We start from the raw sequence: 12,888 nt of genomic DNA, 5'->3' as shown, positions 1-12,888 counted from the left end.
ACAACACAATGTCATATAGATGTTTATGTATCAATTGTCGGACTACACCTCCATACATAGAAAAAATAGACATTTTTATTTGTATAATATACTCTATTGCTTATATAATATACTGATTCTACGTATTCGACCACATCTTGCGTGATCCAAAACACTTGCTGTTTTTTTTTCACTTGACAATATGGTTTGGCAGTGTTTCGGTGATAGTCGTCCCATATTTTCTGTTAAATGTGCTTCATATCAGTTCGTTGCTCTTTCGTCAAATGCATTTTTTTAGTTATCTGAAATATTTCTTTGAAATCGCTATTTTGGAGGCTTATGGGACACCCTGTATATTTCTTGTATCCGTTTATATATTTGCATTTCAATAAACGTTCAGATAAAAACAATTGGACGATTTTTAATAGTACGTGCAATTCGTGAAGTATAAAACTGAATGACAAACGTATTGCTAATATTTTGGGGGGAAAAATACAAATGCGTGAAATTCTCAGTTTCCTCTCTCTGTTACGTCACTTCCTCATCGTCTCATACCCCGGCGAGTGCTACTTAGCTCGAGACGCTAGCCGGAAAGCGTTTGGAATTTGATGATTAAAAAAAACAAGTAAGAGACAAGTGAAACGCGTAGAGTCGCCATTAAGGTAAATTTCCCTTTTGAATGTACTACACAGTCGTTGCGGTCATAGTGTGTATGTTGACAACATTAACATCCCAAGTTGCTGCTTAACGTTAGCTTGGGGCTAGCGCCTGTTAGCTTCGATCTCCGTTAGCTATGCGACGAGGCGGAGGCGGCTGGTTTTATATTCCTGCAAAGTGTCTCTCAGGCCCCATTGGAGTAATATTAATGATGCTTTAACAGCCGAGAGTATCCTGCTCGGATAGCTAAAGAAATCCATGACGTCAACATCGTACACCTCTTTGATAACGGCGATGATGCAAGTGGCAGTTGTTGTAATGAGCGGTGTTTACTTTTTTTTTTTTTTCAAGTGTACTGTTTGGTTTCGTCTTGTGAATTTTCCCTTCTACGCGAATACCTTATCTACAATGGAAAATGATTGACGTAACAAGGTAATCTCTGACGTTTTACAGTAATGTAAAATCGTGACCTTATCTCTGCCAAGATTTGGCTACGCATTTTATATAGTATGTCGTCCCGAACTTAAAAAATACTGTTTTAATAAATGTAAGATCTTCGCAGGCGTAACCTGACCAATCAAAAAAGACAAAAGGGGAAGAAGACACTTGAAAATACAACCAGGGAACCTGTTGATACTGTTTTTTTTTTTTTAAATAAAAACACGAAAAAATTATTGTAGTGCTGTGTGTGACTGTAAATATATTGCCTATTTCAGAAAATGTACTCCCCCCCCCCTTAGAGTTCACTGATTGTTATTATCAGTCTTTTTTTAATCTGTAATTAGCCCCTTGTGAGGATAAAGAGATCAGAAAATGGACGAATGGATCATCTCTTATTTGAATTCATCAATTTGTCCGTTTATTAAGACTATTTTGCCGGTTTGGACCTCGAGGTGTAAAAATGAAAAAATCATCAGGCTGTCATTGCATACTGTACTACTATTTTTTTTTGTTCAATCAAAGAAGGGAGGAAATATATTATACTGTGTCATAGCGGACTTTTTAAGATGCTGTAGTTTCTTAGTGTTATAATGAATATTTATTGAGAATCGGTCAATCAAACAGAAGAAGGTTGCTAGAGGGGAGTGAAAAAAAGAAGATATTCTGTACCTCTAAACTGTTAGTGCGTGAATGTCAAATATGAGCCTGTTTGTTCCAGGAACACAATGGAGGAACAAAGTGCAGACATAGAAGTGACTGTGAAAACATTAGACTCTCAAAGCAGAACCTACACTGTCGGTGCTCAGGTAATTGAAAAAGGAACTCGTAAGATGGATTTTCAGTACATCAATGGCTAGATCTGTTTTTTTTTTTTTTCCCCTCCTACAGTTGACTGTGAAAGAGTTCAAAGAGCACATTGCATCTTCTGTGGGCATCCCTGTGGACAAGCAGAGGCTGATCTACCAGGGCAGAGTTTTGCAGGATGAAAGGACTTTGGCAGACTACAGTGAGTGATCCTCTTCACACATTGTATGTCACTTCACTGACCACAAAAAGTGGTGCATATTCCTCATATTAAGCTATTTTCTACAGTACTCTATATCCTTTCATCCTTACCTGCATAAAATAAAGTAAATTGTCGTAATGCATTGGTTTTCATCAATAGTTACAAGTAGTAAGGTAAGAGCTTACTTTTGGAAAAACTAAAAATAAAGAGAAAGTTTGACATGACAGAAATAAATAATATAGGCCAAGCCTACTTGTAGTGTGAACATGTTAGTTTAAAATACAGCATGGAGTACAATCTAAATTTTGTATTGGTATTTTTGTTTAAAAAGACTTTTTCTGGATTATGCTTGTCAAACGGAATAATCGCAAGAATAATATATTGAAAAAATATTCAACAGCTATAGCCCTTGTCAATATTGTATAATCCACTATGGTTTGCCTCTACATCAAAACCTTCACCACGGCATGGAAATGTATCGATGAAATGATTCATTTCAACTGCTCCCCTCTGTAACGTTTCCTGTGTGATGCAGATGTAGGCGGCAAGGTCATTCACCTGGTGGAGCGCGCGCCCCCTCCGCCCTCCCAACCCGGCTCAGGGTCTGGCGCCACCTCGGCCGAGGGCAGCGGCTCGTCGTCGTCCCAGGATGGGAGCCAGCCGCCTCCGCACGATCGCAACGCCAACAGCTACGTCATGCTGGGCACCTTCAACCTTCCCGTCAACATCATGGATCCCCAACAAATCCAGGTAATCGCTGCGGACATCTTTAGTTCTCTTGGTATCTTCTTTCCCGCTTTCGGCATCGACATTTCTTTCCCACCTCATTTAGATGTCGGTTCAGCAGATGGTGTCCAGCATGGGGGACAATGCGAGGAACGCCAGAGTGACAACCAGCACCGGGGTAAATCACAAGTCACAACGCTGGAATGATGTCGAGGCCCAACGGTTCTTACAAAAGAGGGCTTCACACTGTTTATTGCCACTCCCAGTTAAAGTTTATTGGCAGAATAAACAAAACAAAAAGAATTACATTGTGTACTTAAAACAACCACATTGTCTTAAGTCTTCTTAGCCTAACGCTAAACAACAATGCAATGGACACAGAGAAAATAGTGGTGGTGGTATTATGATGGTGTAACCAACAGATATTTGAACACAAACTGTTTATCAACACTCATAGAGTGAAAACATAGTGATACAGTGGTACCTGTGTTTTCGCACAAATTGTTTTTCAGACAAAAATTTTGAGATTTTTGTGCTTTGGTTTTCAAACAAAAATCGGTATTCAAACGCCCCAACCACCTGACCCACACCGATTTGTTATTGTGCTTTTGAATGCAGCCCTGAAAAATAGGAAACAGCTTAATGCGCGCGACTGCGTGGGACGTAACCTCTTGACACACACTCCTCTGCACGCAGATGTGTCCCGGTAGTGACTTTTTTTTCCTTCAAGAAGGATTTGATAGCCGAATACGAATCTGGTGTGCGTGTTTCTGAGCTATCGAAGAAGTATGGGATGTCGAAATCGATGATCAGCACCTTTCTGAAACACAAGGATGCCCTCAAAGCAAGTGATGTTGCTTAAAGGAGCAACTGTGTTGACCAAGTGGAGGCCACAGATCTTGGAGGAAGTCAAAAAGTTGCTTCTTATTTACGTAAACGAGCAGCAGTTAGCTGGGGATAGTGTTGGCGAGGAAGGGATTTGCGCCAAAGCTAGAAATCTAACGAACTCCATGACCCTAACAAAGCAGAATGTTGCAGAATGCTGCAAAATTTCATTGACGTTATTGTAACAGTCTACATTAGATTTGTTCTTTGTTAAAAAAGGGGCGAGTCACCCCCCACTTGAAACAGTTGTTTTGCATTGCTTTTTTCGTTTGTTCCATTAACCCCCCCGGCCCCCCGAGTTGCAAGTTACATTTTTTTGTACATATTAGTTTCTGTCCAATTAAAAAACAGTTCATCTGTTTTTTTCCTCCTCATAATTTCTTATTTAAAGTTATTCTGCACTTTTGTTAATAAGAAAAGGTTTACAAGGCTGGGGGCCGAGTTACAACAGAGATGGCAATGCACTCCCAGCCGAGCATACTCTACTACAAAAGCATACATTTTAAGCAAAACAATCAATATATTTCTTAAATTATTTAATTATATAAAGAATTTAAACGATACATATATTCCTACTATGCAATTTATTATCAGGAAGAGTTTAAAAAAATGCTTTAAAACTTTTTTTAGCCTTGGAATGCATTCTTTCATTTTCCATTCATTATAATGGGGAAACGCTCTTTGGTTTTTGAACGTCTCTGGTTCCAACCGGGCTTCTGGAATGGATTGTGTTAGAGAACCGAGGCACCACTGTACAGTAAAATTTTTAACTTCTGTCAGACATTGATGTTCCTGCCGTACTGGGTCACAGTAGTTGTGAAACCTTTTTTCTTTATTATTTTTAAATGTTCTTGCCCGCTTTTTATATTTCAGAGCAATGGATCAGTGAATGTGCACATTGACATGGATCAGCCGGTGCAAAGTGAACCTCGGCTGAGGCTGGTGCTCGCTGAGAACATGCTGAGGGACATCAATGATCTGATCGAAAGGATGGAGGTGACGTTTCAACGTTTTTTTTTTTTTTTCCTAGATTCGCCTGTTCTTTAGTAATTAGCATGAGAACATGGGTTGGTTTCCCCAAAACCCCCAGTTTCAGACCAAAAAGCTTTATACGAGAAGAAGCATCATTTTATTTGTGGATGTACAAGTAAGAAACATGCCGTTAGTGATGCTGACTCATGATGCAGCTTGAGTTCAAAGTCAGCATCTTGACATTATGTCTACATGGCTCCATGAACTGGGTAATCTTTGGTCACAATTTTGACACACTTTTACTTCCTACTGCAACACATACTCTGTTTATATAGATACTGTTTTTGACTGTCTGGTGTCTTGATGCAAGAAGTGGAGATTCACCACCTAATCTTTATCTTCTGCTCAAAAGCATTGCTGATCTCAAATCCAAAGTGACATAACACCATCATCTTCAGAGATATGTTATATGTTAGTTATTACAGTGGTTTACAAAACTGAATTTGACGTCAAGCTGGGCAAGACATTCTTTCACATCTACCAATTGAAAACATATTTGGTGCATGTATTGGTCCATGGCCGCAGTAAACTGTTGGATTCCAGTTGACGAATTTCAACATCCACAACAGTTGAATTTTTAAGCATCAACTTTAAATTTGGTCAATTTCTGCATTCGTGTCTCCGTCAGGGTCGGACAGCCGAACCGTCTGCCCAGGCCCAAAGAGAGACTCCATCCGCCGTCGTCCCACCTCCTCCCTCGTCCTCTTCCACCACCTCCACACCGTCCCCCTCTGCTCAGCCCATGGATACATCCCCTCCTCCTGTCACACCGCCACCTCCGCCCACCACCTCGTCGGCGCCATCCGAGGGACCGACGCCTCAACCTGGACCCAAGTGAGACAATTATACACTCATGTTGTTGCTCATAATTGTCTCATAATTTTGTGTTAGATGTCAATCTATCATTCTTTTGCTTTCGCTAGTCATCCCAGCCCAGCTGAGCTGGCAGAGATGTTGTCGGAACTACGGCGGGTAGAGGAGAGGCTGCAGCCCTTTGTCCAGAGAGCTCACACCGTCCTGGAGACGGCAACCTCCGCAGAATACAACAACAACACAGTAGGATTTAAACACACACACACACAGGCACCTGGAACTCGTACTTCTCTATATGATTGAGCATGAGTGACTTCCACAAGGGTCTACTGATGATGTCTGATTTTTAAAAAAGTCATCATTAGTTTAAAAAAAAAAAATAAAAAAAAAAATAATCAAAACAAATATTCAAATGCTCAAAAATGACTCAATCATTCACAGGAAAGAGAGGACGACCAGCAGATGCTGGTCCTCACGTGGGAGTGTCTCCGTCTCCTGGGAAACGCCCTGGTGGCTTTGAGCGACCTGCGGCTGAATCTCCTGAGTCCTGTGCCGCGCCACCTCCACGTAGTGCGGCCCATTTCCCACTACACCGTTCCCGTCACGATGCCCGGCACTGTGCACCACCACGTCCCCATTCAAGTAAGCCAATGCGATTATAGTGCAAATTTGGGGTCTTGATTCTGAGTGACTCAAGCATTCATCTGTGTCCCCCCCCCTGCAGATGAACATGGGCGCCACCATGTCCGCTGCAGCCAATGGCACCGAGGGACAAGCCCCGCCAGCCAGCCAGTCGGAGCAGGCAGGTCAGGGACAGACCTCTTCCCCACAGACTTCCTTGTCCAATCAGCAGGCTGGACAGGGACAGGGCCAGGCCGGCCCCCGCGTCATCAGGATCAGCCACCAGGCAGGCCCGGTGGTCATGATGCAGATGAACACGGACGGTGTGTTGTCCCCTACCCGCCACTGATTGAATGTTCTTCCATGTCACAGCTAACAATGAGACGTTTGCATGGTTAAATGACTTTTTTTTTTCTTTTTTTTTTTTTTTTCTTTCCCCAGTTCCCCACAGATAAAATTTGTGGTAATGTTGATGCTTGTGTTTTATGTGCAAAAATGAGTCTAACATTTAGTGACATTTATGTCGGTGTGTGTGTCTAGCCACAGGCCCAAACCCTGGTGCTGGTCATCAGATGCCAGGACAGCCAGGTAAATACATTTCCTCAAATGAGCTCCCTTTTCACACTAGCCAATCAAAGGTGGCATTTTCCCGGCTCACTGTAAGGTACCAATACGAGATGAGGGTGTTGGAGTCAAATCACAAATTTGCTGGCTTACGATGTGGCGTTACAGGGGGAGGGGGCAACAGCAGCCTACTACTTTGTAATTTCATTTGGCCCACTGAGTATTTGTTGTATCACGTGTCTGTCATATATGTTGGATTTAATTTGCCTTTTTTCACTTGGTTAAGTTAATTTAAAATGTATTTCTATATAGCTTTTATTGCATTTGTTTTTTTTTTTACTGTAGATTGTGTTTCTTGGATAATTCAACCCATTCATGGACAGGGTGGCAATTTTTTGCCTTATTGAGATAAAAGTCGCCTAACAGGCCACAATCAAGGAAATAAAGTTTTTTTCATTTAAAACTATTACTAAACTTATTCTAGAACGACACTATGCATTAATAATACTGAGTGATTAGCATTTTTAAGACAAACTTGGCTGCATACTGACCTTTCTCCCTTTCTTCTCTTAGAAAACGCTCCATGTGTACTTGAAGCAGCCATGTTGCGTCAGGAAGGAATGGGAAATAACTCCGTGCTAACTTTGACCGATGAGTTATCTTCTCCTGATACCAAATTATGGCTTCATATTAAAACACCTAAATATTTTAATATACTGAAGGATATAATGGTTGAAAATAATGACTCGAAAATGGGACGCTCCCCACGAATGGGTTAACCCATAAATAACCCAAATGAGAGAATTTCTCGCCATACACCTGATTGTCTTTCACAACACAACGGTTGGCGAATCCCTGCCTTGCCCATTGGATGGCAATTTGGTAAAAAGGTCAAAAAAGCTGACTCTCATGGCCAGTGTGGGAAGGGACTTAAGTTTTGACGTGTGACAAATCACTGCTTTCACTCAAATTTTTGCCTCCTCGTAGGTGGTCTTCCCCCGGATTTCATGCGTAATCTGATGCAACAGATCACCCAGTATGCCACGGCTGTGGCAACGAGCGCTGCGACTGCCGCCGCAGCAGGGCAGCCTGTCCCGACGCAGCCCACTCCTCCCGGTTATGGTTCCACACCTAACTCCTCTGCTACCACCACCGGTCCCAACACCCCGACCACCACGCCCACCGCGCCGCCGCCGCCCCCTCACGCTGGCCCTCAGCCTCAGGCCAGAGTAGTGTTCACCCGGCCTCCCTTTGCCTCCAACATCCCTCTTCCGGCGTTTGGCACCCGAGGAACTACCATCAACGTGAGAGCAGCCATGCCGGGCCAGCAGCCAGGACAGGTACGAAGGATTATTTGCTAATTACTAGCAAGATCAATAATTATCACGATCAATAATTATTCGTCTTGTTGATAGGTGTTCAATGCTGCTGCTGTCAACCAGATGATTAGTGCGGTTGTTGGTCAGCTTCTGATGCCAGGACAAATGGGTATGTTTCCACACACGAATGGAAGGACAATTCTTCTCCATTGCCAGCTCGAGTTAAGGTTTACTGTCAAATAAAATTTAAAAGAAAGAGAATCAATTAGTTTTGTATTTAAAACAGCCACTTAGCCTTCCCTAAAGGAAGCTAACAAGTACTAACAAACGATGGAAAAAAAAAAACATACCAGACCTAATGAATAGCATCAGTGTTATGGTTTTGTAACACTCTAAGCAATGGATATTTGAGCACAAATGGTGGACCAATACATGTAGACAAATCCTATAACAATACTTGGAGTGGGGAGTGGCAAATATTTAAAACAAGTTGCAGACTGCACGCCAAAAGATGAATTTTACTTTAATATTTTTAAGTAGCAAAAACTGTTTCCTTACCCCTTAGATAAGTATGTCTGTATTATCCTGCCCTGAGGTGGCCAGTGCGCACATATCCTAAGGAGCAGCACAGAGTACATTAAATTGAAGCAAAAATCTTGCAAAATGCTTTAGTTCTTTACGTTGTAATTACTGTGTTTTTCGTAAATACAGTATTAGTGGGGGTTTTCTTTTATTTTAGGATGGAATGTATTAATGGCATTTCAGTGGGAAAAGATAGATTTGGAATACGAGGGTTTTTTTTTAGTTTCTAACGTTCTGAGGGAACAAATTAAACGCACATCTCAAGGCACCACTGGATCCAAAATGTTTCAGGAGTCATGTGTCTGCCCTTGAAAGTGAAAGATTGCTGTCAGCAATAAAAATGTTCTGTTTTCCCCAGCTGGTCAGACGGCTAACACCTCTTCGTCCTCCACTTCGACCTCCACGTCCTCCTCCGCATCCTCTTCCACTTCCTCCCAAACGTCATCCACCTCCTCATCCTCCTCCTTCTCCGTCTCTAACGGCGATGCCAACAATGCCAGTCCGCTGAGTCAGCCCGAGGGCAACGGCGCCGAGCAGGCCCCACCACCGGAGATGCACCCAGACTTCGGCCAGATGCTCAGCTCCCTGCTTGGTGCCACCGGCCAAGCAGGGGCGCCCTCCATCACGGTCACCACCTCCAGCATTCCCAACCTCATGCAGGGGGTCGCTGACTTGATGCAGCAGGTCACTGTTTTTTTTTTTTTTCTTGTGTTTGTGGTTCAGTTAAATATTATAGTTGTTTGCAAATAAGTATCCCAGGGGTTGCATTTTGATGTTAAAGCCAGTTGTCCTGTTCCATCTAGGTTACCTGGGTCACTACAAATACTTACTTAGAGCTGGGATTTTTCTGATTCCTGTTAATTGTACTCTATTTTGAAAACAAATGTGTAGTCCTTTCTTTGTCAAACTAGGCTTGTTACTTCAAAATCAAGCCATTCGACCGTTTCTCCTAGAAAATGAAATGTGGCATCGGGCAATGTTTTGGCCTCAACCCCCAAAAAATCTGGAAACGATAGTGATCAAAAGTGTTTTAAAGCTACAGTACCCACAATTGAGTTCTAGTTTTCTCTTTGCAAGTTTTCAGCTACTTATACTCAGAAACAAGTCTCGGAATTTACTTTATGGGGTCCTCAAGTATGGGAGTGAGACAACTGCTTCTCCTTTTTTACTTTATTTTCCAACAAATATACAGTATATATAAAATGTATGCATGTACTGCTGCTTTAGTAGAGAGCATAAGTACATTTGTCACTTCTGTCAATCTGCAGCCTGTTTTAAAAGTCTTTTTGGTGCCATATTCCACTGTCCTTTCCAGGCCTCGCAGCCCATCTTCTCCCAGCCGCCACCCCCAGCCCCCACTGGCACCACCGGTGCTCCCATCGCAGGCTCCAACCCGCCATCAAACTCTGCAGCGGCGCCTGAGGCCCTCAACCCGGAACCGTTCATCGGCATCGTTCGTGGCGTCCTGACCAGCATGATGGGCTCTCTGGGGCAGGCCCAAAACGACACTGAGAGCATTGCGCAGTTCATGCAGAGGCTCTCGCAGAGTACCAACATCTTCATCAGTCCCGAGGAGCCATCTGGTAGTTCACACAATTGAGCGTATTTGAAAGATTGCTATTTTTTTCCACCACTATTTATACTACTTCATAAAAGGTCTCCAACATTCAAATGGATCCAAGTCTAAATAGTTACAGCACACTTAAGATTCACCTGCCACACTGGTTTTAGGGCGCGGCAGTTTTTTCACACGCAAATGAAGATTACACCTTTCGTTCCCATTATAAGGTGAATTATAAATTGTCATTAATTAATGAATTACATAAGAATACAGTACATGGGCCAAACAGTTCTCAGGTTCAAATCACAGTTTGGAGTTACAGTGGTGCCTCGGTTCTCGAACAGAATCAGTTCCAGAAGGCTGGTTGAAAACCAAAACGTTCGAAAACCAAGGCACTTTTTCCCATTATAATGAATGGATAATAAAATAATGCGTTTCAAGCCTTACAAATGGTTTTTTTAAGCGATTTTTTGTAATAGCTTTTCCTAATAATAAACTGCATAGTAGAAATACATGTATAGTTTAAATCTTCTTCATCTTTTCCTTTCGGCTTGTCCCGTTAAGGGTCGTCCCAGCGTGTCATTTTCCATCTAAACTCGTGCATCTTCTCTAACAACCTCTGTCCTCATGTCCTCCCTCACAACATCCATCGGCCTTTTCTTTGGCCTTCCTCTCGCTCTTTTGCCTGGCAGCTCCATCCTCAGCACTCTTCTACTAATATACGCACAACTTTATATAATTAAATCATTTAAGAAATATATTTGTTTTGCTTAAAATGTATGCTTTAGCCTAGTGGAGTATGCTAGGCTGGGAGTGCATTGCCGTATCTGCAGCGACTCGGCCCCCAGCCTTGTAAGCCCTTTTTTTTATTATTATTAACAAAAGTGCAGAATAACTTTAAACAACCAATAATAAGGGGGGGAAAAACAGACATTGCTTTTGTTTTTGCACAGAAAGTACGTAACCAGGTACCACTGTTCTCCCTGTGCCTGCATGGTTTTCTCTGTGCACTCTGGTTTCCTCCCACATCCCAAAAACATGCATGGCAGGTTAATTGGAGACTCTAAACTGCCCGTAGGTGTGATTGTTAGTGTGAATGCTTGTTTCGATGTGCCCTGTGATTGGCTGGCAACCAGTTCTGGGTGTAGCCCGGCTCCTACCCGAAGATAGGTGGGATAGGTTCCAGTACACCTGCGACCCACCTGAAGATTAGTGAAAATAATTTCACCTCCAAAAGGCAGGAGCAGCAAAAAAAAAAAAAAAAAAGGCTAATTCATTTACAATACATTAATTAAAACATTAGCATCAATTATTTTATTGCCCAAAATAAACTTTACAAGTATTATTTTTTTTACCACAACTAAAAATGACCTTGGGTATCTTTTCAAATGTTTAATATGGCATTTTAAAATGATGATTTCATACAACATAACATTTAAATGCATTTTAGTGATTGATTTTCATTTTTACATTTGAAATGACTTAGCCCATCTTTCCCAGTCGTGGTGTAGCGGATCCATTTACTATCCCTCGCTCTGTGTCTGCTGTGCTCAGGATTCTTCGGCGAGCTGCTGATGCTGGTCTGTCAGACCTTCACCATGTCGGATCTGGTCATGCTGCTTCACGGCCATCACCAGCCGCTGGGGCGCATCCAGCCCCAGCTAGCCCAGTTCTTCCGCCAAAACTACCTCAACGGCCGGGAGCCAACGGATGCAAACATTGCCGTCAGTATTCTCAGTTCAAATTCCTTTTCAGTTATTTTTAAAAGAACATTTCTGCACACTTTATGGGGCAGTCATTCAAGCGCCGCACAGTATGGGACATGAGGGAATGATAAAACGAACTAACAACAGAAGACACAACAATAGATCATAAATCACCTTTTTAGTTCATAAATGAAATAACAAATGGATCCTTCCCAGGCCGCTGCTGAAACTATCGTTCAAGACCTGGAAGAAGACATCACTGAGAGCTTTGTGAGTTGATTCGTTTGTTTGTTTTTAATTTGGCCATTCCTTGTCACGCATTCTTGGGCTCACGTGTGTTGTTTTTGACGGGCGCACGCAGAGAGAATCCTCAGTGACTGTGTTGGAGGGCGTGGACGTGACCCAGACCAACATGTCCTTCTTTAGACAGCAATTGACACAAATCGCCACGCACATCCTACGCTGTACAGGTGCCCTTCATTTGTGCATATTATTACTAATTATTTAATTTACTCAGCGACAACCATATGTACCCATGTTTGTGTGAAAGTTGGTAAATATACTGTGTGATGTAAGATTTGGCATTTGCATGGTGTGAAAAGCATTTGGTGGTTTGGGGTCATTTTTGTTTAATACGCTTGGGTTGGAATGTGACAGGAGTGCAATGTTCCCTCTAAGCTGCGCAACTGCGCATTTGCGCACTTGTCGCACTTTTTCAGCGCAGATGAAAGCGTTATTTTTTTTTTTATCATGGCAGCACACTGCCTCTCTCAACGCTACTGACAAGCCACACTAGTCCACACACTCTACTTCTTAGTTTACCTACTCTGCCCCGTCCACTCTTAAAGGGACAATTACAATTGGCGTGTAATGTTAAAATTCCACCTTGGCACAGCCTGATCGAGGATGAAAGCACTGACGATACAGTGCCCAAAAAGCTAATTCTGTATTTTAAATATAGGAGTAACATAACATTAACCCTAAAACTGTTTGGGA

The 12,888-nt window shown here is 42.4% G+C and overlaps 1 protein-coding gene across 8 annotated transcripts in view; it reads left to right on the top strand.

Moving 5' to 3' along the window:
• The window catches only part of bag6 (BCL2 associated athanogene 6), a 51,884-nt gene that overhangs the window by 33,732 nt on the left and 5,264 nt on the right, over positions 1-12,888 (top strand). For 5 of the 8 annotated variants that reach the window (XM_061819634.1, XM_061819635.1, XM_061819637.1 and 2 more), the window contains 17 exons: positions 1,796-1,883; positions 1,966-2,083; positions 2,619-2,833; positions 2,916-2,987; positions 4,568-4,690; positions 5,355-5,560; positions 5,650-5,782; positions 5,981-6,181; positions 6,264-6,483; positions 6,701-6,748; positions 7,712-8,064; positions 8,140-8,212; positions 8,984-9,309; positions 9,941-10,208; positions 11,741-11,910; positions 12,109-12,162; positions 12,254-12,362. In XM_061819634.1, the coding sequence (XP_061675618.1) occupies positions 1,803-1,883; positions 1,966-2,083; positions 2,619-2,833; positions 2,916-2,987; positions 4,568-4,690; positions 5,355-5,560; positions 5,650-5,782; positions 5,981-6,181; positions 6,264-6,483; positions 6,701-6,748; positions 7,712-8,064; positions 8,140-8,212; positions 8,984-9,309; positions 9,941-10,208; positions 11,741-11,910; positions 12,109-12,162; positions 12,254-12,362 (2,770 nt within the window). In that variant the 5' untranslated portion in view covers positions 1,796-1,802. Of the gene's footprint in view, positions 1-487; positions 642-1,795; positions 1,884-1,965; positions 2,084-2,618; positions 2,834-2,915; positions 2,988-4,567; positions 4,691-5,354; positions 5,561-5,649; positions 5,783-5,980; positions 6,182-6,263; positions 6,484-6,700; positions 6,749-7,711; positions 8,065-8,139; positions 8,213-8,983; positions 9,310-9,940; positions 10,209-11,740; positions 11,911-12,108; positions 12,163-12,253; positions 12,363-12,888 lie in introns of those variants that run through there. The other 3 variants (XM_061819639.1, XM_061819640.1, XM_061819633.1) reach the window with 3 other exon arrangements.

Source organism: Syngnathoides biaculeatus, chromosome 5 (assembly GCF_019802595.1).
Source record: "Syngnathoides biaculeatus isolate LvHL_M chromosome 5, ASM1980259v1, whole genome shotgun sequence".
Taxonomy (NCBI): Eukaryota; Metazoa; Chordata; class Actinopteri; order Syngnathiformes; family Syngnathidae; genus Syngnathoides; species Syngnathoides biaculeatus.
Note: the sequence above shows the minus strand (reverse complement) of the source record. Positions and strands in the feature narration are given on the sequence as shown.